Raw genomic sequence first — 26275 nt, forward strand, 5'->3', positions numbered from 1 at the left:
GAGATCTGGAAACAACTCATGAAGCAGAGCAAATGGCAATATGCCCATGTGAGAAACAAAGGAGTTGTTTCGCCAAATTTAAGGAGGCTGGAACCAGTTTCGCCACTTTTGAGAGACCTTATTAGAAAGGTTATAACTACTATACGGTATCGCGTAACAGCAATGTTATGGTACCATATGAAACACCATGGCAACAGGAAAGCTCTCCCAATACACCCTATATTTCGTCTTTACTTGTTTGTATCTCAAAAATGAACTCGGTGACGGGGATTGGGATTTTTTTTTTTGTAGAATAGTAATAAGCAATCTGAGATAGAAATATAGGCACAGTTTTAGAGCATTCACGTGAGCCAATTCAGAGCTACCTTAATTTTTTTTGGTGTTTCATATGGAACCATAACATTGCTGTTATGTGATACGTTGTTGTAGTGACAACCCTTCTAATATAAGAAGGTCTCTTTAAAGTAGTGAAACTGGTTCCGGCCATCTTAAACGAAAGCAAGAATTTCTTCTCGTATAAAAAACCAAGAAATGCCTACGTTTTGAAATGAACCCGAATGCATGCCGCGCGTGCAGCACGCTCTGGTGGCGTCACCACTACCGTTGCCGTCGTTTTTTGGACTGGACACGCTGTGGTCGTCAAACCTTGATTTAACCAAGAAACCTGAGGTCCTGGAACGATGAGCGTCAGCTGTTAAGTAGCACCTGTGATTTAGGGACTTGACCCCATGGACCTCCCAAAACAACTTAAGACTTAAAATCAGTGTCTCTAAACAAAAATATAGATGAGTCTCTATAGAGTAGAAAATTGAGATAGCAACAACTGCACCTTATCATCTTTATCAGAGATCTTCACCAGGTTTCTACTGCGCACCCATCGCCTTCGTCTTGACAAGTGATAAGTTTTTTCCACTGCCACATAACTAGAAACACTCGAGTCAACGGTGTACTCCCATCCTAGCAGAAAACATCATGGTTACTCTTAGCATACCGTCGGTGTGCATTTTGCATGTTTTTTTATCTATACCCGTACGTAGTCGATGGTGACACGGGGATACTCGCAAAAATCCCAGTGCTCCTTTGCAGGCGTCGAACCTACGATCTTCCGATTACTAGTTCGGATGCTCTACCACTGTGCGATGGGGGATGATCGGAAAAATCCGAGTGCTCCATTGTAGGGGTCGAAACTACCACCAACCAGCCGAGTGTTAATTCGGATACTTCACCCGTCTCACCATCTCTTAATTTTATTCATCAGGGTGTGCACCAGCAGTGCAGGGATGGCGCAGTGGTGAGAGCACTCGCCTCCCACTACAATCGCCCACGTTCGATTCCCAGACTCGGCTTCATATGTGGGTTGAGTTTGTTGGTTCTCTACTCTGCACCGAGAGGTTTTTCTCCTCAACAACCAACATTTCACTTCATTTGCGTTAATTGTTAATTTCAGTTTACATTGTCCCCAATTAGTGCTCCAGGCTAGAACGACTAGACACTTAAATAAACTTCCTTTTTCCTTTACTTTTCTTTCCACATGATCATAAACAAATCGACGGCACGGGCCGCCATTTTTGATGGTTATATAACAGGTGACATCCTGCACACCCTAAATGAATGGTCATGTACGTATGACAAACTGTTACCGTCTTCATCCACTGCTCTGTTGGTATCCACCCTCCATTCTGACGTCCAGTCCCAGCCCTCTGGGGCCAGCAACTCATCCTTGCTGGTAACACCATTTCCATGCTACAAGGACGGAAAAGCATTTATTATGCATATAAATAAATGTTAATTGACAAGAGCAAGGAGATCCAATGATAATTCAGCATTGAAACGTTGGAAATGATAACTCGAAAATGTAGCCGTTTAAAACTGAGTGGGGATGTAAAACTAAAACCAGTCCTGCTTTGGCCAATTACAACAGACGGAAGACAATCAAACCAAAACAAGTACGTGCGGCAGGCGCTTAACGTAAGGTGACGCGTGCTAGAATTAAAGTCGCAATTAGTTTGATATTAACCTCCGATTGGCTCAGAATGTGGTGCAAGATTAATAAACTAATGACAAATCATTGAATAAACAAAAACCGTTCAAAAACGTTCAAGGTGCCGTTATGCAATTGGCTGTACTCAAATATTAATATGCGTCTCTCGGACTCCGGGAAATTAATTGATATGTCACGGTTTGCAGATGCCGTGACATGACGTTGCTCTTCCAAATCATTGGACGAACGAACTTGCCTTTTCGGCAAGCTATCAGGACGATTTTAACCACAACAAGAAGGAGACAAATTAATCACTTTATTAGATGCCAATCCATGGCATTGTAATGTAATGAAAGAGTGACTTGTCCCCTCTAATCGTAGTAACCGACCATACCCGAGTTACGAAAGCTTGCTTTTCAGACCGAGGCCAATAGCAAAGTCTTTCTTATGAAAATGGGCTGTCATTAACAAGACCATCACTGATAAAACGAATTGAGTTTGGACTCGCTTCGAGAACGAGGCTGAAGTGACTCAGAAACGACCAATTGCAAACGGATGATCGCAATCGAGTACTGACTATGTCTGTCCATTGAACTGAGGCTGGTTTCCAGTGCATTCCAGGGAGACGTTCCTCGTTTTCAAACATGTCTTCCAAAAAACTCTTACTGCCTGTATCCCTCTCGTAAGCTAAACTGAAAGAGAAAAACAAGCGGTTGGATTGCGATGCTTAAATTTCCCTGAAATAAATGGCACTAAAGTAAGCCAAGAGAGCCACACACACACACAGTTGCAGTTGCATCGAAATGCTGCTGCAAACATGCCTCGTAAAATTGGGATAACACACCTTTGGGGGGTGGGGGGTAATTCAAATCCCCCTCACTTTAAGCCCATTTAACTTACACTTTGAATGGTCGTTTTTCATTCCGAATTTTTTAGGGATGAGTTCCTTCAAGTAGATGAAATCTTTCCTGTTTTGCTCTTGTGTTCTCGATTTTATTTTTATATACTAAACATGGCCAAAACGAAAATGACTTGAATTGAGAGTTTGCGAAACACCGACTAAACTCTGTTTTAAAAATGAGGCCTTGATGGTCTTAACTAAGGAAGCGCGCTGCCTTTTCTTTGAAAAATTAAGTAGAGTCCGTGGTCTTGTCGAACAAGGACGATAGGCCCGTTCTTCCTCTTGTGGGCACGTCTTAGCACACTTCAATGTGTAATAAATGTGACACTAAAAAGGGTCCGGACGGTTGCTGAAGTAGTTTAAACAGTTGAGAACAGACAATTACTGAGCACCGAGATCAGTCAGTTTTTAAACCTACTCCTACGCTATATGTCTAGCAAGAAATGTCCCATTACACTATCCCCCCCTAAAGAAAGGACTCGCCGGATTCAGGACTACTACGAGTAATAAAACAAAATAAAGTCAATCCGTTTAGTCTCTTAGCAAAACTCTTGAAGGTTTATCTCTCTACCAAGAAAAGACAGTTTCAGAGTCCCCGCAATGTTCTAGCCTTCTTCAGGAATTTTGGTCTCAGTTTCTGTATCCGCTCTTTGTCCTTTCTTTGCTTGTCTTCCAACATCTTCAAATGGTCCGATATCTGCTGCAAACTATTTAGAATCCATTCACCATAACGATCTGGAGGTCTCCTTACGGGTACAGGTCTTGGGCTCTGTTCACCTGGCTGTTCCTCCTCTCCCTTGTGTTCGCCTTCTCTGTTCTCCTCCACGCTCATCTTGAACATCGTCTGACAGTCTACCTCCGTCCGTATCCGGCATCTCTACTACCTGGTCGCATCCACCCCCCTGTTCGAAATCTCCCACTGTAGCCGTATCAGCCAGGCAGGACCCATACCCACTCTCGTCTTGCACATCAACAACCTCGTCAAAAAACTCAAAACTCATCTGCAGCCTCAACCTTGATAACCTCATCTTCCGTTTCACCATCAACCGTATCAGGCTCCCCTGATTCCACTTCCCCACCGGCTGGTGCTACCCGTTCACTTTCCTTGCTTCCACCTTGAGGTACATCCACTGACCTCCCAGCAACTGGTTCCTCCAAGGGTGCTTCCTGCCTTCTCTGATACAACGGCAGATTGTGGAAATGAACTACTTGAGATCTCTTGGAACGTCCCCTGACTTTCTTCACCAGATACGTAACATCCGTGACGTGCTCCACTACCTCAAATGGGCCCTCCCACTGCCGATGGAATTTGTTTGCTTCACCCGGCTTCAGCTGTGTAGCGTAGCGTAGCACTAAATCACCAGTCTGAAACACCATATGTTTTACACCTTTGTCGTAGCAATCTCTCTGCCGACCATGGGATGCTCGCAGATTTTCCCTCACGTCACGGAAAGCCGTTTCCAAACTACTCTGAAGATCACTGCCAAACTCCGAGTAGTTCCTTTCATCCTCTTCGGCCCTGCCTATCATTACATCCACAGGTATTCGCATTTCCCTTCCAAACATAAGTTCAAAAGGTGTATATCCAGTGGAGGAGTGGACACTACTTCTAAAAGCCATCATAAAGTAATCTAGGTGTTCATCTCAACTCCGTGGATCACCTTCTATTCTGGCCTTCAGCATGCTCTTTAAGGTTTTGTGCAGGTTCTCAATCTGTCCATTGCCCTCCGGGTGGTACGAAGTTGACCGGGTTTTGTTGATCTCCAGCAAATGGCACATTTCCATTTCCTCAAACACCTGGGACTCGAAGTTTCTTCCATTATCACTGTGCATGCTGTCCGGCACACCACATCGACACACCCAGTTCTTCACCAACAAACGCAAACGCCTCAGCCCACTTTGTAAAACTGCACTGCACAGTCTGAATGTAACGCTTACCGCTTCGAGACCATGGCAAGGGACCAACAATGTCAACATGGATTCTCTGCATAGGTTTTCCCGTTGACTTGCATTTGGCACATGTCAGACAACTGCTACAGCACCGATGCACTGCTTTTGTCAACCCTGGTCTCCAGAACCTGTTTTCCATCTTTCTCAAGGTCTTCATCCTTCCTAAGTGGACACCTGCTGGACCATTGTGAACTTCAGAAAGCGCTTCTTTGACCATTCTACTCTTAGCTGGGGAAGTTCCCTCGGCGGATCGCAGGTAAAGTGCTCCTTCTCGTAGCTCCAGCAATTCCCATTTTGCCCATATTTCCCTTGTTACTCGACTCAAAGTCTGGAGCTCCTCAACAGTTGGTTTCTTCCACTGCCGCAACACCTGATTTACAAGTGGACCTATATCTGGATCCTGGACGACTACAACGCCTCTGGGTAGGCATTTTCCAGCAATTCCATCACATTATCGGCAAATCCTCCGAAATCCTCATTCGGCCTTTGACACCTGGCTCACAACTGTAATTTATAATTTTCCCTTGTCTTGCCTGAATCAAATCTTTCGACCAGCTTCGCCATGAATTCTTCAAAGGTTAGCGATTCTAAAAACTTCAGAAGCTCAACTGCTTTGTAGGCCGGTTGCTCAAGCAGGGTCATCAAATACGCTCGACGATCTGACGGTTTGATATGTACCATATTCGCATACTAAAGAAACTGGGACAGCCACGTTTTGAAATTTTGACCCACCGAATAGAAACGCGGTTCTCGTACGTTCCTCTTGGATTCTGTTTCCGTAGACACCGCCATACTCTGCTTCAAAGCCTGAGATAAGGTATTCACCAGCTGTTGAATTTCGGAGCTCTCCTCTGGCGATGCACTCTTCGATAGTTTCTTCGATTGTTCTTTTGGCGTGAGTTTTGCTGGAAGACCGCCTTCGGCACGTTCGGGCATTTTATGCTCGTCGTCACTCACTTCTGCTCATTAAAATCACACCGCTGCCACCAATGTAACATTAAAAAGGGTCCGGACGGTTACTGAAGTATTTTAAACAGTTTTAATCCAGTGGCTGAGAACACACAATTACTGAGCACCGAGATCGATCAGTTCTAAAGGGACACGTGTTGTTTTTTAACCTAATCCTACATTATATATCTAGCACGAAATCTCCCATTACAAATGTTTATTAACTCGAAGACTTCTTTTATAGGACGTTAAAAATATTTGCACTTTCTTCGCAATTACTAGACTACCAAGTGCACTTTTTGTTGAAACCCCAGTTTGGTCAACACAGTAAATAGTAGGGCTCTTGATAGTCTAACTCACCTGAGCTCTGGGTTGATAAACCAATCTCCATCAAAGGTCCATCCCTCGGGAGGAATGAAAGATTCTTTCAAAAGTTTCATCTGTAATGCAAATCAAAAAACCATATGAGAGAAAAATCATTAGGAAAAAAGTATTTGCCAGTTAAACTTTATGACGCGAGAGAAAGAACGATTCCCCGCAGACAACCGCTCGATCGTAACTCGGTAATGAATATAAAACTGAAGACCAAATCCAAATCGAAAATTCTCTTCTAGAAAACACTCAATACTTGCAGTCACGTAATCTTTTTGATAATTTTTAAGGCAAGCAGAACATTGTTTTTATTCTGCAGGTCTTTTTTTTAGGAGAACATTTCCTTTTTCATCATATCTTCCTTCAGCATTTGCAAATAATCTTGGATCCACTGTCTTGTCGTATTGTGTATTTCCGATATCACGCCCCAACGTATATGCAATAATCACTCCAAGGCAAATTCCCATCGTACACGAAAAAAGCTGGTGCAATTTCAAACTATTCGAAGTTGTATCGATCTGTACAGGCTCCCGCCTCTATATTCAATGCGTTCAAGTTGTCCAGAAACGGCCAATTTCCAGGTAATTCATGTCCTATATTTCACGTCTTGTCTCTTGTCTCCTCGATGAGGAGGTCCCGACAATGAATTCGAGGCCGCACAACTCGCAAAAAAACAGTCAAGAGAAGTTTAGTGAATGCTCAAACAAATAGGAATCATACCGATCCACTGGGGTTTGACCAGGCAGGACGAGGCAGGCCTTTGGCTGTCCATTTACCTAAAACACTCATCTGATTTTCATACTAAAGAGAGCAAAGGAACAGTATGGCGTTAAAGGCTTTAAATGACCAACATGAGTATAATAATTTCATTTGCCACAGAAGAAAATTTGTATAGGCCACTTAGGAAAATACTATAATACTCTTTGTTTGTTCCCCCAAATTTTGCACAAGCATTGTTTTTGTTTTCTCTTGGGACCATTGTAAGTCCCAAGAGAAACTGGAAACAATGCTTATGCAAAATTTGGGGGGACAAACAAAGATTATTATGATATTTTCCAAAGTGGCCTATTATAAGACGCGCAACCATCCCCACGCTCCCAGGCCCCATGGTTATGAATTCAGACTCGTCCCTAACGGCAATGATGTTTACCGCTACGAAATGCGACGGAGAGCTTCGAAAGTTCCATGAGCTATACTTTTTAACTGGCAACGCACCTAGCAAGGCACTAGTTGTTACCCTTTCTGGATAGACAACTGGTCTAGTCTATTCTAGTGTAGTCTAGTCGGAACTACTGATCGGAATTCGTCGAAAATTCGTTCTCATTACTTTAATTTGCACACTACTGTATTGATACTCATGTAAGTTCAAACTTAAGACATAAGAGTGGTTTTCATCCGTTGATCAAGATTCAGACTAGACTAGTCCTTGTAAGGCTACATTTAAATAACTCATTTTTAAGGTTGGGTTTCACTAGCGACCAAATCATGAGATGAGTATGGCGTTACTATCTTGCCAAGGCCTACTCGTAGATCGGATTCCTGAGAATTCGTTTTTCGTTCGGAAAAGGTCGGTACCGATGAAGTAATTGGGAGCTTAAGCACGCGCACTTTTGAGACGCAGACGGCCAACCGTAGTGAGCTGTCTTCCCGTTTAATTTGTCTTCACGCAACCAAATTTATAATGCTAAGTATCTTTTCTCCATTAGAGAAGATCAGTTTAAAAATCTGGGAGACACTACTTTCCTGACATCCGAAATGTTGACTTTCCACTTCCGGTTGCGTCCGCGTAGCAAAAACGTCACCTGACAGTCTTAATAAAGCCTAGTAGCGACATAACGAACATAATCATAATCATAAGCACGAACATAACGCTGTTATGTCGCTTATGTCTTAGTGAGAACGTCCAGAAACATAATCATAGGCGCCCTTATGATCAACATAATCATAATCATAAGAAAATGATCGACCATTTTCTTATGATTACGATTATGGCTTTGACTATGACTATGTCGCTTTTATTTGCAGTGGGTTCGCGAAAATCATAACGACACAATGAGAAACGGGGTCATTGTGTTTTGGCCAATTAAAGTCTAGGACCAGTACTTTCGGGTCGGTTCATTTTCAAGATGGCGGCCAGCTTCGAAGAAAGGCTTTCCGTTTTTAGAGCGTCCGTCCCCACTAGAACATAAGAAGCTTATGTTTATGTTTAAGATTATGACTATGCTTATGATCCTTATGTCGCCAGTGGGAACTAAGCTTAAAAGCATAAAATTGACGAACGAAATCGAAAGCTGAATAGCAGGGAAAGTACAAGAATTACCACATTGAATAAATATTACATTGCAAAGGTTAATCTGTCTGTTCCTTGTCTCTTTACGCGGTTTGGCTGCCGTTAATTGAGATACACTGTGAGCTCAAAAAGCTGATTCGTTTTCTGAGCACGCGAATTTAAGTCTGATTTTGAGAAACAGGAAAGATACCTTTCGTCGAGGTCTTGATACTGTGGCGTCAATCAATCTATTCGTTGACAGTGAAAACCGGCCTTTTTGGGAAAACCTACTATCCTATTTTTGTAGTTCGTTAGTCGTATGCAATTAATTAAACGTCGTACCGTTTCGGCAAATACGCAGAAGTCGCCCTCAATATTAGTGCGGTTGGTCCAAGCCTCCTGGTCTTTCTCAAGTCCAAGCCACAATATAAAACGCACATGACCAGGTACTTCTGGGTAGTCTTCCAAGTTGAACTGCTTCTTTCCGGGGTACTGTGAGAATAAAAGAGAGAACTTTGACTTCCGGGAAGCTCGACGCTTCGAATGATGGACGTTTCAGTATAAGGTTGTTTTGTCGGAAATTGCTCATTTCGCGTTTGTTACTTTTGGTGTCAGTCACAACAACGTTCTCTATGTTGCTTTAGCTCATTGATGAAAGCCAGGGAAGCAATTTCTAAAGAATAAAATGTTCGTAAACAATTATCATTTTAACTACCGCCTCTAACCTCAACTACTCCTCTTTGCAGCGACAAAATCCCTTCACCCATGGCAAACATATCTTGCCATTTTCAAGTCGAAATTGTTCTTTTAATGTGGTGTAAAACTTAAGAAGGCAACGAATAGTTTGTCCCAAGACCGAGCTATTGAGAGCCGTATCTCTGAGATGACTTCAGTCACAATGTAAAAGTTCGACTTGACGGAAAACGGCAGGGTACATCTTTTCTTAAAGCATGAAAAACCCCTTATTCTAACTTTCTCTTTTGAGGGGTTGCTCGATATCTCGAGCTAACAAGCAAGAAATGAGCAAATATCAAAGAAGGTTTTTCCACTTTTGGTGACTGGAACGCAAATTTCACTCAGTAAAGGCGACAAAATTAGGGAGACATTCAGCATTGCCTTTACCGCGCACCGGCTGCTCATTTGGTTGAGCACCGGGATGCCGTGCGGGAGGTCGACATAAGGTCTTCAAACAACTGAGGAGAAAGTGCTGCCTTTGTAATGACGTCTGCAAATGGTTAAACTCTATAGTCTTCTCGGATAAGGACGATAAACCGTAGGCCCCGCGTCACAACCCTTCAATCTTCATAACGGCTGTGGGACGTAAAAGAACCCACACACTTGTCGCAAGGAGTAGGACATGGATTCCCGGTGATGTGGTCTGTCCTCTGTGGTGTATCATGGTTGGGAGAGTAATTGCTCAGAGATATTAGCTTCACCAATCTACTCTTAAATCCGGAGGTAAATGAAGATACGATAAATACGATGATGATGATGATGATGTAAGAACCAAAAATATGTTTCACGGTACGGTAATTCGACCTTTCCGAAGTTAAAACAAAATCGGCAAGCCTAACAAAATTAGCGTGACTTAGGCGCGTTACCTGCATGAATCTCTCCAACACCTGGCCGCAGTATTTGCCGCGTGCAGCTTCGTGGGGCGAGTACAGCAGATCATAAGCTGGAATGCGGTGATACGCGATTCGTTTCTCACCGCTCATCATCCAAATCACAACATCAGGCATACTGTTCTGTGGCTGCAAACGAATCCACATATCAACAACTATAAAACAAAATACTTTCTTGTTGTTGTTGTCGCCCTCATTACAAGTATAAAATAAGTACGTGTCGGTCCAAACTCTTTCACTAACAAGACAATGTCGGCGATTTTTTTGTTTTGTTCCTTTTTTTAGTATAGTTTAGCTGCCTTTTTGGCTTGTGTGATTATCTAATCTTGATGCATTTTTTAAAATGATGACTCACCGATTTTACAAATAGTTGTTTCAATAAACAAATTTCGATTTATTAAAATTCACTGAGTGCTGAACAGAAGGCATCATCTCGAGGCTCTGGGGAATAAATATATAGATTTGTATGGGTTTATTCTCCAGAATCTCGAGTTGGTGCCTTTTGTTTAGGACTGAATTTTAATGTATCAAAATTGGTCTATTCTATGATTGCACGTTGCAACCGAACGCTTTTATTATCTAAAGAAAGAGCTGCTAAGACATTATCAGTTTAGTTGAGAAAATAGCTGTTATGATGAGTTGGTTTAATGATAGTTGAACAAGAATGGAAATCGCTGGAATTATGTATATATCAATTTCTGATTTTACCTGACGTCACGACGGCTATATATGTTGGAGGAAAGAACAACTTAGCGAAAAAACCGTCTTTTGGGAATTTGATTCTATTATTATGCAAAACTTGAGCTACATTTTTCTCTTGTTTTGGCACCAAAATGGTCGTCGTATTAAGTGAGTGCAATTGTTGTGCTCCAAAGAGTGATCTGTTTAGATCTAACACTGGACTGAAGCACGAACTATATTATATTGGCTGCGCAGCTCAGTGCAAGGGAACAAAGATGTAAAACGATATGCTATCCTTCATTTTCAAGTTTATATGATATCTTAAGTTCGAGTCTTACCAGGAGAATCCTCCTAAAGTTAGCAACACATTTTCCCATATAATTTTTGTATACCTCAACAGCTAGCAATCGAAGTCTTTTCGAGAACTCCTCTATAGCACTGATTGCGTCTTCCACATCGGTTGCGCTTGAACGAAGTTTCACGGCTTCCTTGACAATAGCTTGCTATATATCAATTAAATAAAAAACAACACAAATCATGTTCGGTGGTGGTGTTTTCTTTTGGGAAACGCAAGCCAACGAGAATGTTTCTCAAAATATTATTTCCCGTTAAAATAATAATTTCGTGATAACTTCAAGTCGTTCGGAATGGAAAGTGTTTATCAACATTGCGGGAATAAAATTGGCATGAATGGAGTGGTTGTTTGGGACGAAAATTAAAAATATATCGTCAGGTTCTCACGTCCTCTACACAACTTCAAATTCAGTCCATAAGCCTTATTCACGATAGCCGCCATGTTGGTTTTCAAATTGTCATGCAAATTAGCCATGTGATATGGTGGGGGGCAAACATTGGAAAAAAGGCAAATTGCGGAAATTCGGCTCGTCGAAATATTGAAATAACATTGCTAGAACTGCATTTTAGAATTTAGAATTAAGTACCTTTTATAATAATTTTATCTCTTTTGATTGACTTTGACATTTTGACTTTCTACTTTGTTATCTGCTCATTTTTCACTAGAAAAACATCGAAGTAACTTGTGTAATCATTCTATTTTACTACTTAAATGATAAACATTCAATGAACGTGAAACAAATCATCTGTGTGGCTAAAATGTTCGTTACAACCTCTCGAACTTGAGTTGTTTGCCCCCTCAGAAGTGTGTAGCTAATTTGCATGATAATAGCAAATCCAACATGGCGGCCATCGTGAATAAGGTCTATTCTCGTCGTCGTCAGGACAAGGACGGCGAAGAAATGTACGAAAAGGTAAAACGCACGTGCAGGGCGTGCAGCGACTTTGTTTTTGTTCATTAAGCCCATTGTTTTATGGCGTTTTTGTAGCCGTCGTCGTCGTCCTATCGTAAGGTTCCTTAAGCTACAGAGACGACAACTATAACACATGTGGATCACGCGACCGACACTACATTAATTAACCGTACAAGTGTACCATTGACGACTGGTACACTTCTTTCTTGTAACAGGAGGTATAATTTCAATGTGGTCCCAAGGAAAGATTTTAGTCACGGACATGTGAATCTCTGAGCAAACGTACCAGCTCACTGTCCCTTGTCTCTTTTATTCTGAAGTCAAGGTCGTTCACTCCGGGGGTTCTTGCTGTCAGCTCTGGCAAAGGTTTACTACGAACGTCAAAGGATGGAATTATTAAGAAGTGGCTGTAGTATACATGTGAACCAGGTATATGGAAGAAAATAAAGACGACCGAGCAAAGCCAAAAAATAACGTACAAGGAAATACAAGTGACCCCAATTCAGCATTGGTTGTCACTAAAAATGATGGATCCGGCACAGTCAGGTTGGATACTTCATAACAAATACATGGAAGAGTCTCTATGTGAAGCTTTAAGTGGCCCCAACTTACAGAATGTGTCTCTTTGTGTCAAACAGAAAGAAGCAATAAGTGATATCATAGTTTTAAGCAAAGATACTATCATCATTTTACCGACCGGCTTCACACCCCATCGGCCATTTTTACTTCCGGTTCAAGATTTGATTGTTCGCAAGCTAACTAGTATGAATTTGCTATGAGAAACGATGGGATTCGCGAAAAAGAACGTATTTAAATTAAGCTTAAGCACTTGTTCGAGAATGACTATTACTGACCGTCAAGGGTGACATTTTATACACATGTCAATGGCTCGTAACTGGGAGCGAACAATTCCCATACTAAGACTATGTCACGGCATTTTACAGACGGATCTATTTTAGACTATCTCTTCCACAAAAAGGCAAAGGCAGTTCCGGTTCGGTGGCGTTATAACGTCATGTTAGTCGCTTGTGATTGGTCATCGGGCTACTTGTGTGAGTCTCGTTCGCAAGAAATTCAATTCAAACTAAACATATACCGGTCTGTAAAAACGCTGTGCCAGAAACATACGGCTGTTGTTCGCTCCTAGTCATGGGCTCCTTACGACAAATACGTAACAGTGCGTTATACTGGCGAGGTGAAGATGCATGTTCACCTCGCCAGTATAACGCACTGTTACGTATTTGTCGTAAATAATGTTCCATCTGACTGTTGCGCGGATCCATTATTCTCTATTTTCGAATTCCCCTTAATACACTAAACCATTGTTTTCAAATGCTCTTGGGAATATGCAGTGTCCCCCAAGAGCATTTGAAAACAATAGTTTATGCAAAATTTGGGGGGCAAACAAAGTGTATTATGGGGAATTCGAAAATAGAGAATAGTGACAACCATTCTGCCTTACTGCTGTCAGTTACCCTCGTGAATTTTTGATGAACGACAAAAAATACGCTTTCGCCAGTCCTATATATCCACATTACCATTACCTTGTGTGGCAGTATAAATTGACCACAGTAAAAGAACAATCGCCATAGACGACGTCAACAATGAATTGGTCCAATCATAAAACACATGTAGCCGGCGCCTGGCGCGGGAAATTCCCCGAGGAATCTATTCCCGGTCAGTTACGTCACAAACTACTTTGCATTCGAGTTTCCGAAGAACTTTTGCATGAGCTCGGTACTTGGTCCAAATAACTGCTTCTTTTGCTAACTTCAAAAACGAGTGCGACACTGTCATGCCTAACGCGAAATGTTGACACGAAAATGGTAAAATATGTTTGCTTCTGTTGGAGAAATTTATTTAACCAACGGAAAATATTTCAGCTAGGTGCTCAAAACCATAGAGATCGCAAAACTATTTTATACATGTAATTCAAAAATACTACATTAATATTGTTAAGCTTGACAGCTCACCTACACTCCTCTATCAGTTTATCCACCATTTTTATGATAAGAAAGGCAATTGTCTGTAGTGAATCCTTTCTGGTGATTGCAAGTTGAACATCCTCTAGTTGGGATTCCTAAAATCAAAAGCATTTTTAAAGGCAAGAATGGACTCATTACGCAATCTTTTATCGATCTTTCTTCTCCAATAAACGCTCGCGATCCAAAAGAACGTTTTTGTTGGGGGCTAGGACTGTCTCACGAAATTACAATTGTTTACAGTGTTTCGTTTTTTCCGACATGCAAAACGGCTAAAGTACTGACGACTCGCAACCACTGGAAGAGGGAAGAGAGACTATAAGCAATGTAAATAGCCACTCCGCAATGGCCTCGTCCAAACCCAGCTTTTCTAACACTAACCCCCTGAATCAAAGACGACTCAAAGATTTTGCTCAAAAGTCAACCCTCCAGTCATCCAGGTCAGGCGACACTCTGTCTATTCATGCATAGGGTCTATAGTCAAAGGTACTCACAAGCTGTTCACATATCCGTGAGAGGATGTTAAGAGGCTCAAGTCTGAAGGCGATGTCTTCCCAGTGGCTGTCGACGTTACAACAGGGCTTAATATCATTCCACGGCAGGAAGTAATAATGACAACCATCAAATACGGCATTTGTCGGCGAGGTGGAAGATGCCGAAGGAGGAACTGATACGTCCAACTGGTTTCCATAGTTACCTACAAGTCAAGGATGTACTAAAAATGACATTGCAATCAACAGACTAGAAACGGTTTTTCTTAAGCTCATTCAGCCTGACGCTATGCGAAGAAAACTAAAACAAAAAACTCGCGAGAGAAGTAGCCTCGCCTGCAATTTTTCTCATCCTCCATGCATCTCCTCCCTGACCGTCGATGTAGTTCAGCTAACGAAAAGGATCTTTTGGGAATTTGCCTGAGTTTTAGTGAGAGGGTAAGAGACTGCTAATATATTTGACTTCTCTAAAATAAGGTTCAAAAAAACTTGCCATTGACCAATCAGAAACGCAGGATTCTGTTCAGCATATAAAGAAAAGGTTAACCGGTAAATTGGTATTTTAAAGAATTACCTATGCTTATTTCAAACGTCACTGGGCCATCCGTGCAATCGATCATTGTGGCTTCCAGGAGACAAGCAAATAACTTGTATTTTCGACGACGGAGATAAGGCTACAACAAAAAATATGGAATTGTTAGCGACATATAAAAATGAGACATTTGGCCCGTAGCATGCATACTCACAACAGTTACAGCCAATTGTGGTAATTGTCCGTATAAACTAAATTGACAAGGATACGCAACCTGAATGTGTATAATGTCATCGCTGAGTATGTCCTCCACTAGTTTTTCCGGTTGAGTGTCCAGCTTTGTGTTAAGTTGAACGAGAACTCGACCACGATAAGCAACGCCTTCACCCTACAGAGAAAAACCGGAAAGCAGCCCAAGTTACTACAAAAAAAGCACTTAGAGGCGTTGTCTGTTTTAACTACGATTTGTATCGGTCAATTTTGTCATTACGCGCTGCGTAAATACTAATCAGCTGGAAAACAGAGAATCCTTACACCAATAAGGAACTCTGTTTACTATAGTTACCTCATTAGCAATGCCTGTCATTTTCTCATGAATGCTAAAAGAAAACACTCGTGCCCTACTAAGACCAGGCTTTGAAGTTAGTCAAAAAGTGTTTGCTTGACCCAGTCCCTCTGTTTTTCACCGTTTGCCACAGGACTTTAAAAATTCGTATAACCCAGTTCGCAAGCTATTTAACAGAAAAGATAAGACAAAAGATACAACAGCGCTGCAAATGTACATGCATGATCTCCTTAAAGGCCCACATTCGTCCAAAAATCATGTTCACATTGACAGCCAATGTTCGTTAAAAAAGGCGTGATTTGATTGGCTCAGAGTTCGTTCATGATGTTGTAGTTTCTTGTAACACGAAAATTCCAATGCATTTTGGACGAAACGAGCCTTTTATTACTGCAATTTTCATAATTCTGCGGAATCTCACCTTCAAGCGTTAAGCGCCAAACTGCGTTTTGGCTCCCATCAAACGAATTTCTGAACATAACCAGGAAGATCGACTCCTCCTCCGGAAAGTGAGTTGGTTATTCAGTAGAAAGATTCGAACAGATTCCATCGCTTTCCATCGGCGTCGAGTTCGAATGTACCGAGGGAACTAAAGCTGCTGGTCAAGCATCAATTCATTTCGGCATCCGTGGTTCGGTTTGGCTCTCGGCTTGGCGTCGGAAGTTTGTTTGGTGGAAGCCAAAACGAAGTTTGGCCATTGGCGCTTGAAGATGAGATTCCGCAGAGTTATGAAAAATCGTAGTAAAAAGGTAGCCTATTTGCAGAGGGCGTTTTCAATGGACAACTTACCATGCCTAGATTAAGGTCAACATATTCATCTGGAAGAGCCGAGTATTCTCTTGTGGATCCATAAAAGTTAACGAAGCTGGGTCCAAAACAGGGCAAGTAACCTGTAGGTAATGAGTCGATCGCAATAAGAATATTCTAATGTGTAAGAAGATAACCTCATAAGTGCAACGCTCAAAATGACCTTGGACGACTCCTGACATATAAAAAAAGTCCAAGACAAAAGCTTCGAAAACATAAAGTTTTTTCAGTTGAGCAGATCATTTATGCGATGCGTGTTCATCTGCAGCCAAAGGTTCAAAACAGGCACATGTCCCACAGGGAAAGAGACGCAGAGACGAGAGTGTTTAATACATACAAAATATTTCAGACCAGTCATTCCGAAGAATCTGGACTGACGTAGCTCCAACGTCTTTTAGCCTTAAAAGACAGCAGGAAGTAAAGGATGCAATGATTTACATGATTATAAGAACCTTGTCATCAAACCACTTATCTATAAATATATCGTCTCGACCGTAAAATATACATAACAGCTCTTGAAATATGGCCAGGATTTTTGTCCTCTGCACCCAAAGTGAATCCAAAATCCTTGATTTCTACCATTACGAGCTCGAGACGAGGAGCATCGCCGTCAGTCTTACAGGAATTCCTCTATGGTATATGCTGATGTATAATGTTTTTCAGTAATGTCCATTCCATGTTAACTTTTACAAACCTTCTTCTCCCTGTCCTGAGATGGCAGACATAGGGATGTAATGGGTGCCAACGCACTCATCAGAAGTCAACTTATCCCTACAAACGCAACACTAAATGGTGAACAAAGAATATAACATTTTACAGTTCTGTGCTTAGTAACCAGTCCTTTGAATAAAAGTGATCTTATTTTGATACAAACCTCACTGCTTTTCTTATGTAAATAGAAACTCGTTAGCATTACAACATGATTTACATAAGAACAGCAATGAGGTTTGTATCAAAGCAAGGTTAACTCCAGCCTCGCTTTTATTCAAAGGCCTGTTAACTGAGCACAGAACTGTAAAATGGTCTATTGACACTACAGAACGATTTGAGCTTCGCACTTCTGATCAAGTTGGGATCCGATTTCCCAATCAACTGAAAAATTTAGACATTTAATATAATTTAAAAAAAATAATTATGAGTAGCACAAAGCAACATATTTTGTCAAGTTGCTTTTTATTTCTCCGACCGGTTTCGTCGCTGATTACGCAGACTTCAAAAGGGAGTTTGAACAAGATGGTTAAAAGGAACTTATTTTGAACCTTATTTACAAAGTACAAATCACGTTCCAACGAGGGTGTGAACAGCGTAAACACCTAAACAACAGTACGTGCAGGACATGACTAAAATCCTGCATGACGCTGAGAATTGTAATTTTGGGGCCCACGGATTTGATAAAAGAGCCTTGCATGAGTCGACATTGAGATGAAAAGTGGAGAAATACTAAATGCAATTGTCGTTTTCTCCTCCATGAGGTGCTTTAAGATGATCCCTTCCCTGGTGAGTATTTTTTCTCGAGGTACCTATTTTGAGGGACTGGAATTATTAAAAAGTACAATTACACTCACCAGTCCCATAACTGCAGTTTCAACTTTTCACACATTGTGGGAAACTGAAACCGAAAAAAAAAAAAAAAGACAAACAAATGTGAAAACGATACGTTTGGTGCTAAAGGGTAATGATGTAAATTATCGTGATGATTATACTCACATTTAACAATTAGAGAGTGAAGTATAGATAAAATGAAGGAATCATCCGTGCACGAGAATTTACGCAGTTAATTGTCATTATTGAAGGGGTCATTTAAATCCAATTGTCTACTTTCTCAAATCTCATAATACACCATGTTTACCCCCCAAAATTTTGCATAATCACTGTTTTCGATTTCTCTTGGGACATCTTCACGTTCCAGGAGAAATTGCAAACAATGATTATGCAAAATTTTGTGGGGGTAAACAAGGTGTATTATGGGATTTGAGAAAATAGGTTTTCAAGCTTTTTCAGACATTTCTTTAAGTTGCCTGAATGAGTGCAAAACGCATTCCTTGATATCTGTGATAGCAAGTTGATGGCAGTGATTACGAGGATGATGATGACGATGACGATGACGATGACGATGACGATAACGATGACAATGACAATGACGATGACGATGACGATAACGATGACGATGAAGGTGACGATGATGACGCTGACAATGACAATGACAATGACAATGACTATGACAATGACGATGACGATATGCTTTTTATATTTTTTATATACGGTATGACGATATGATAACGATGATGACGATGACGAAGATAACAATGACGATGACAATGACAATGGCAATGGCAATGACAATGACGATGACGATGACGATGACGATGACGATAATGATGAAGATGAAGCTGAAGATGATGATGATGATGATGACAATGACGATGATGATAAAGATGAAGACGATGATTATGGTGATCATGACTATGATGACGATGATGATGATGATGATGACGATCATGATGATGATGATGATCATGATGACGACGACGATGACGATGACGATGATGATGATGATGATGATGATGATGACGATGTTCGCGATACCAGTGATTTCTATCAGGTTTCCAATCCGAGGCTTTCAGCTAGTCATGAGGATAATAGCATTAATAAATAAGGTAACAAGTAAAATTACTTTACCTGGAATGCAACATGAATCTCCTGATTGAATTCAGGATGGTCACACTTTTCATGTGTATTTGTTCGCCCCTAAACATAAAATGGGCACATTAGACGCAAGGTGGGGATAGTGCGGAAGATATCACTCAAATTCTAATTGTTCAAAGTGGTTTTCACAAACCCTTTTCCCTAATCAATCTGACATTTCGCAAGCTAATTTTTTTACATTATACAGGTCTCAAGGGTGTAACGGCAAAAAGGGTTTTTGAGCTAGCGCGATTGACCCTTTTGTTGATACAAACGGAGAATCCGACCAAAAACCTTTCAAAACATGATGCGTGCCCAAGCAAAATAGCATAAGGAAAAACAAACTTTCGCGAAACGGTTCCTCGCCACAAACTGAAACACAAACACAAACTTATCTCCCTAAGATGTTTGATTGGATGAATTTCAGCTTTGGCGGGATTTTCATATATGAAAATTGTTCCACGGCACGCAATGCCTGTCGGTTGAAGGCGAGCCTTTAACGAGCGCTGAGGCAGAGGCCACTGCCCCTCCGAAAAAATGCCCTCCGTTGGAAGTTGATGTTGGACCAAGGAGGTCGCAACGACAAGTGAGACCACCCAGGTGACTCAAAGACTTTGTCATTCCCTGATAGGAACTTGGCTTAAGACGGTGCCTACTAATTCAAAGGTATTTTTGCCTCGGTTTATGATTATGCAGGAAACGTAGATCTGAACAAGTGTTATTGAAATCCAAAAAGAAATTATGGGGTAACCACGCATTTTTCAAAGATAATTGATGAATAATATTTGTAAAAAGCTTTGAAATAAAAAGCAATGTATGGCGTTCTTTCTCAATTGAAGCTTAATTATCTATCAAAAATGCATGGTTACCCCCAGTTTTGTTTTTGGATACGGAGAGTACTTACTAAGATCTACTTTCTCCGGATAGTTTTAAACGGCGCAAAAATACCCCTGTATTAGTAAGCATCATCGATAGGAAACCCGAGTATCTCGAGAAGCGCAGAACGTATGCGCAATAACAGACGTAGGCACCGTCCTTATTAAGGCCTTCAATTAAACAGTTCCATCTCTTTTTAGCTATAACCGTTAGCAGCTATTTTGAACGCTCGGCTACGCTTGGATCGATAAGAACAAAAGCGGAAGGTGAGTCGGCTCCTTTCATAGGCGGCTTCATTTCCAGCGTTCACTGAAACCTTTATTACGATGGCAAGTTATTTTCTGAACTTTATTTAGCAACAAAAACAACAAGAAATCTAATGAAGGAAATATCATAATGGTGGATAGTTTCTTAATCGAAGTAGTAACTCACATCTTTTCCAGCAAAGGAAAACTGTAGATACGGATCCACCAGCTCTTTCATATCACCACCAAGAAGAGCTTTTTTCATCTGCTCGCCCACAGCACTGTCCACTGCGAAAGGCAAGTTGGTATAAATGAAAGAAAGTAGCGTTTTAGTAGGAAAAAAACATCAAATCAATCATCTGCAAAGTCAAACTTGATGCCGGTCAATTGAACTTTTCCATATCATCTTTCAAAATAACGACAAGAGAACACTACATTCTGCAATAAAATTTAAGCCTTACTTTGCGGTATATCTTCTGCTCTGAATATTCTCAACGAAAACACGGCTGGTCTTAGCATCATTCCTGGTGGTTGGATCAAGTTACTACAAAAAAGATATTTCAATTGCATTTTCATTCAAGAAAGGGTAAGAACTCAATTTATCGCCGGACTGGCGTAAGTGCAGTAGACCATTACAATATTTCAGTCGCTCAAGTTTTTTTTTTTTTAACACACTCGACCTCTGCCGGTGAATACGGGAACAGGTCCTGATTTTCAAAATTTTCTGAGACTGACAATCAATAACATATGTTTTAATAAGTAACGTGGAAGAAGGTGATCGGGGATAGGACAGACAGTTATGTAATGCTAGGATTTGCGTATAGTCAAGTGCAGGTTACGCATCGATTCAAGAAGAGGGTCATGAAGGGGTAAAATGGGAGCTGGGATTGACCTGATTTTTCGGCGGGAAAATGGGATTTGGTCACTGGGAACAGGCATTTTATTAATGGGAATGGGAGATAAAGAGTCCTTGGTGCGAATGGGATTTGCGTTATCAGCAGTCATCGGGTATTAGTTCTGCTCAAAAATCCTGATGTCAAATATTTCATGCGTTCTTCTTGCGTTCCTGGCCACTTCCATGTGAGCCGTGAGGACATGCGTTATGCTAACAGGCTTGTTTTTGAACCTCAAAGCTCCCTACCTCTACTACGGCTTCACTAGCACGAATTGACCTCCCTAAACCCACTGCAACCAATGCAATCACTCGAAAAGAAGAAGCTCAGATGAGCTATTGGGCAAGGCGCCATAGTGAATGTGTCAGGTGGAGGAACTGGAACGTCCTTGAACGTACCTTACTGATTTGTAAGATCTCCGGGCCTAGCGATTATGGTAGGTCTAGTGAAGAGGGCGCAAACTCAGAGGAGGATACTGGTGAAGATACTTATGTTGATGAATTTAGTAATGCTGATAATGACAGTGACTCTGAAGGTGACGTAGAGAAACGGGAGACTGCATCAGTCAGAATGCCCTTATGTTCCAAGTGATAGCGGGCCTTTTCCGGCAGACACTTGGGTAAGCAATCCCACGCAGCTACAACTCCTCGCACTGACTTAATGGCCTCCGTACTCCAGTAATCTCATGTCGGAATTCGTTTTAAGACTTAACTGCTTCATAAAAAATATAGATGCCCTAAAATGATATTTTCCCTACTATAATTCCAGTCGGGATTTTAGTAGCAGGGACAAGGATTTCTAAGAAACCTTGCCACTGGGACTGGGATTTTGTCCAAATTTGGACTGGGAAATGATTCTCTAAGAAATCTCTCCGCTAGCTTTTAACGCCAGAGGGCTCTGTGAAAGCTGGCATAGCATACAAGTGCTGCAACCGCCGAAGGCAAATCTGTTCCACAGAAAGTTATAACAATGCCCATATTATAAAGTTGCTTACTCTTCTATGTCGTCAAGATCATCTTGATCTGCGCTAACAGTAACTGTCTGAAATTAAAAAGAAGTTGATAATTAATGGCATTCCATGCACTCCTTTTATGGCCGACGTTGACTGAGGTTGATTCTGACGTTTCCCCCCAACGCAGCTCACGCTACATTGACGGGAAAGATCAGAATAAAATTGCAATTTTGTTTAAAATCAATGAAAATTGTTTCGTTTAAGCTAGTTGCTTGACTGTTTGTCGAATAAGTTCTGAAAGTAGGCAAATAAATAAAGTAATGGAATATTCATGGTCTTACAAATTAAAATACGATTGATCCATTTCTGAACATATAATCCTGCGTCGATTACTAAAATGTTAACTGTCATTGCAGGAGTACTGCCAAACGCCAATCTGAGATTGAGAACATGCCTTGTTATTTTCTCTCACAAAGAAACTAAATACAGCGGTTATTTAATTCGACTCACCGGTGCTTCATCCCCAGGTCCAAGAACCATGACAGTCACTTTCAAATACCCCTGGAAAAAACATGGAGAGCTTAGCTAGCCGCATTGCACAGTACGCCCTTTAAATGTACATGATCTCCACGGAAATCAAGGAAGCCCCGTCCTCACAATTCATTTTTATGTGGAAATGTTTATTTCCTGAAGTGGATGAGAAAATTTGTCCTAATTTCATGTGACAAATACGTACTATTTACAAACAGAGGAAAAAATACCCCTTCCATTGTTTTGGTTTGTCTTAAAGCTTAGATTGATCAAAATTAATTCCTGGTGGGAAATAAGAACCATGTCTTCTTTTAACAGGGGCTGTACGACTAGAATCTGTGGAAGTTCTAGAGTTACAATAGATACATGAAGTTCTATTTCTCATCAAAGGGAAATGTTAGTAATGAATGATGCACGTGGTAAATACCTTCGCTCCTGCCATCTTGTCCTCTGGATCAGACAACAAAATCCATTTCCGTATAACAGCATGAGCTGAAACGATGTCAAAGAAAAAAGGCTAGGTCAATACCGGAACAAGAGATAAATTCACTGATTAGTACTACAAAATTCTGAGCAGTTCATGATTTTCTTACGCCCCGCCGACGGCCAGCCGAGGATCCCAAAACAGTACAAGTAAGCAAAAGCCGAATAAAAGTCCGACCCATTGGTTAGGGTGCTTGGCTTGAAATCCGAGGATCCCGAGTTCAAGACCCGTTCTTACCACCAGTTAAATTTTATCCCGGTGTTCCCTGGTTCATCTTCTTTGCTACACTTGTAAATAGCCAACTGGTTTGCCTCCGGCCAGTTGGGATTCTTACCTTGAGTTGCATGTTGTCAACGTTATTGTTCGGTATGCATTGTACTCTCTAGTCCTCTTGACAAAGAAAACAACCGGATTGACAAAAGAATCTAAATGCAACCTCAAGGCATGTCGAAAACTGACACCAATCACTGCGGAGCAAAGGTAATGCATAACTGGTCGACCTTATCCCGCACTAGGGAGCTTTAGCAACGACAACGGCGACGGCAACGAGAACGTCACAAATTTGCATATTCAGTGGGCAAAAAAAAATAGCTTTGCACGCCCTGCACGTGCATTTTTTTGTCGTCGTCAGCAAAGCAACAACGTGAAATAACAAAAGTTTGAAATGTTATGGAGAACGTCAGCACTTGGAGATCATTTTTCATTTTTCTCCCCTAAATAAAACGCAGATAATAACGGTTTCATTCGTGAGGAACTGCCACATCTTTGTCATATTAAAAAGCTTGTAACAGTAACCAAGTGATCGCAATAAAGTGAATTTATGTTTTTACAAGACGTTCTCGTTGCCGTTCCCGTCGTCGTTGCTAAAGCCCCCTATTAAGAGTAGCAGACGAAAGGGCGCGCTCCACATCACAAGTGCATGACCACTTCTTCATTATAATTGTTGACATCAATTTGTTTCTGTATATTACGGTGGAGTTTCATTCATCGACAGAAGTCACAAACACCACCACTGCTGACAAAGGTGAATAACGCAATCAGACTTACAAGGCTCATCATAGAAAAATCCAACATCACACTGCAAGAGAAATAAAGAGCCTTCAATGACATGATACAGAATAAAAGTGGTTACAAATGGTCTAGCTTTGCTTTTGTCCAAAAATACATTGAAGTTAGATGCAAGCCGTAACAAAATTTTTCTTTAAGGTTAACAATTTTTAAATACTTATTTCAGGGTGAGCGTTATTTTAAGGTTATGATAAGTAATGGTAATAGGACTGAGTGGAGTTCAATTCGGCCTGTAATCATACGAGTGATAACAAAATCGGACGACTGCGCAGCTGGAGTCCGATTTGTTTATCACGAATATGATTACAGACCGAATTGGACGATACGAAGTCCTTTTACCAATTAATAATAAAAATTACAATTTCCGAGAAAAGGAGAAGAGCCAAGTTATGAAAGAAAGGGAAAATTTGCATTAAAACACTGACAAAGGAGGCGTAAAATGTTTAATGTCGCTCCGAAAGAAAGAAAGAAAGAAAGAAAGAAAGAATGAATGAATGAAAGAAAGGCAGATGCAGCCGCCATTTTGATTTGACGTTGTTTTCTTCCAGCCGCGAGAGACTCGGGCCTGGCGAAACGCCAGACCGGGAAATCCTGTACCATTACGAGCGTTCCATTTCAATCGGATTTTCCATGCAAATGGTGAACGCTCCCGATTTAGGAGTCGGTACACTGATTCTATGGTGATTGAAACCAAGGTTGTGGATTGGTTGATTTAAACTACAACTTTGAATGTGATTGGCTTATTGAACTGTCCGATAACAACGTGGCAACTGAATAAGTGGAAAATTTGAGTTTTTTGCACCCGTCACAATCGAGGAAATTGTAATTTTTCAAGTATGAATAGCCCAGCTATTTATCTTTGCTTGACTGAGTCGAAGAAGAGGTTAGGGATACTTTTTTGTGTTTATTATTTGTATACAGACACAAATAATGTTGAAGTCAGTTAGAAGACCAAGAGGAAACTTGGTGAGTGACGCTTATTACAAGCCTCTTGCATCTAATCACCTGCGTTTCTGGACATAGATTTATGGTGAGTTTGCATTCGTCTGATTAAGAAGTATCCCAAGGAATACACTGTAAGTGAAATCATTCATCACCAAGCAAACCAATGGCCGAGGAACGCGCATCCGCTTCCGGTTGAAACTCGACGTCCCGGGCGAATAGTCAATAACACAGAGAAGAAGTCGACATGTTGCATCTCACCTTTTCTCATGATTATGCACTAAAGGTAAGGTAAGTTATTTCTTTGATTAATGCTGTCCACTGCACTATTGCAAAGAAAGCAACAAGGTTTAACAACGGTGGAATAATTCCATGGTCCATTTCTTGTGCTTCTTTGTTGATTTCCCTTTTACTTTATTCAACCTCTTTAATTTTATTTATCTTTCATCTTACCAGAAAACTCCCCACCATGGCGTTAGCTCTTAATTTCTTCGAATTGAATACCTTTGGGAAAAAAGCATAGCGGTCAATCGGTTCCAAAAATACTAAAATACATGAATGATGCGAAGTGCAAAGGGCCCGAGGCAACGGGCAACGGGCAACGGGCGAAAGGACAACTGACAAATCAGAGTCCTAAACAGGAATCGAACCTGCTCCGTAACACCCGTGTTTTAGGCAAGAGTTGCACCCACACCCACACCCACACCCACACCAAGTTGTTTCAAAACATAAGTATGCATAGGTTTTGAGCTTGTTTTAACAAGCATGAAGGGCGCTTACAATGATTTCTCAAAGAATGAAACTTCTATGAAGGCCACTAAAACTGATCATACAACACTGGATAGTTCATTCAGTCAATCTTAACTTCAAAACCGTTCAAATCAATCCAATTTAGTATAGCACAGTTCGCCCATATTGTACAATTTTATCAAGATGGATTAATCACCAAATACTTGCGATAGCCCTAAGTTACATTTTAAAATAACGTTCCTGTTGGCTGACTTTACTGCTACTGTACCTCAAACAATGCCTGTGAATCAAACAGTTTATGTGGTGTAACATTAAAATTGAAGAAAAACACCTGAAACGAGAACAAAAAATGAATTATTGTGGTTTTTTTCTTTCTCCTTTTTCACACATGTCACATCACTGCAAACACATGTATGCCAGCTTTGAAGCAAGTCCAGATTTGTATGTATTCTTAAGGGTCCAGAAATGTCCTCTTTGTCT

General features: G+C 41.0%; 1 protein-coding gene across 2 annotated transcripts in view; it reads right to left on the reverse strand.

Annotated features, from left to right (window-relative positions):
- The window catches only part of LOC138006703 (myoferlin-like), an 89631-nt gene that overhangs the window by 31598 nt on the left and 31758 nt on the right, over positions 1-26275 (reverse strand). For both annotated transcript variants that reach the window (XM_068853198.1, XM_068853197.1), the window contains exons 5-29: positions 26064-26126; positions 25499-25549; positions 24083-24113; positions 22979-23043; positions 22531-22581; positions 22063-22109; positions 20637-20719; positions 20363-20463; positions 19049-19117; positions 17935-17978; positions 17064-17140; positions 16352-16452; positions 15275-15388; positions 15043-15142; positions 14472-14674; positions 13969-14075; positions 12282-12366; positions 11120-11230; positions 10023-10175; positions 8764-8913; positions 6873-6953; positions 6141-6220; positions 2559-2673; positions 1641-1743; positions 830-957 (exon numbers count right to left, since the gene is read on the reverse strand). In XM_068853198.1, the coding sequence (XP_068709299.1) occupies positions 830-957; positions 1641-1743; positions 2559-2673; positions 6141-6220; positions 6873-6953; positions 8764-8913; positions 10023-10175; positions 11120-11230; positions 12282-12366; positions 13969-14075; positions 14472-14674; positions 15043-15142; positions 15275-15388; positions 16352-16452; positions 17064-17140; positions 17935-17978; positions 19049-19117; positions 20363-20463; positions 20637-20719; positions 22063-22109; positions 22531-22581; positions 22979-23043; positions 24083-24113; positions 25499-25549; positions 26064-26126 (2313 nt within the window). The remainder of the gene's footprint in view (positions 1-829; positions 958-1640; positions 1744-2558; positions 2674-6140; positions 6221-6872; positions 6954-8763; positions 8914-10022; positions 10176-11119; positions 11231-12281; positions 12367-13968; positions 14076-14471; positions 14675-15042; positions 15143-15274; positions 15389-16351; positions 16453-17063; positions 17141-17934; positions 17979-19048; positions 19118-20362; positions 20464-20636; positions 20720-22062; positions 22110-22530; positions 22582-22978; positions 23044-24082; positions 24114-25498; positions 25550-26063; positions 26127-26275) is intronic.

Source organism: Montipora foliosa, chromosome 6 (assembly GCF_036669935.1).
Source record: "Montipora foliosa isolate CH-2021 chromosome 6, ASM3666993v2, whole genome shotgun sequence".
NCBI classification, from domain to species: domain Eukaryota; kingdom Metazoa; phylum Cnidaria; class Anthozoa; order Scleractinia; family Acroporidae; genus Montipora; species Montipora foliosa.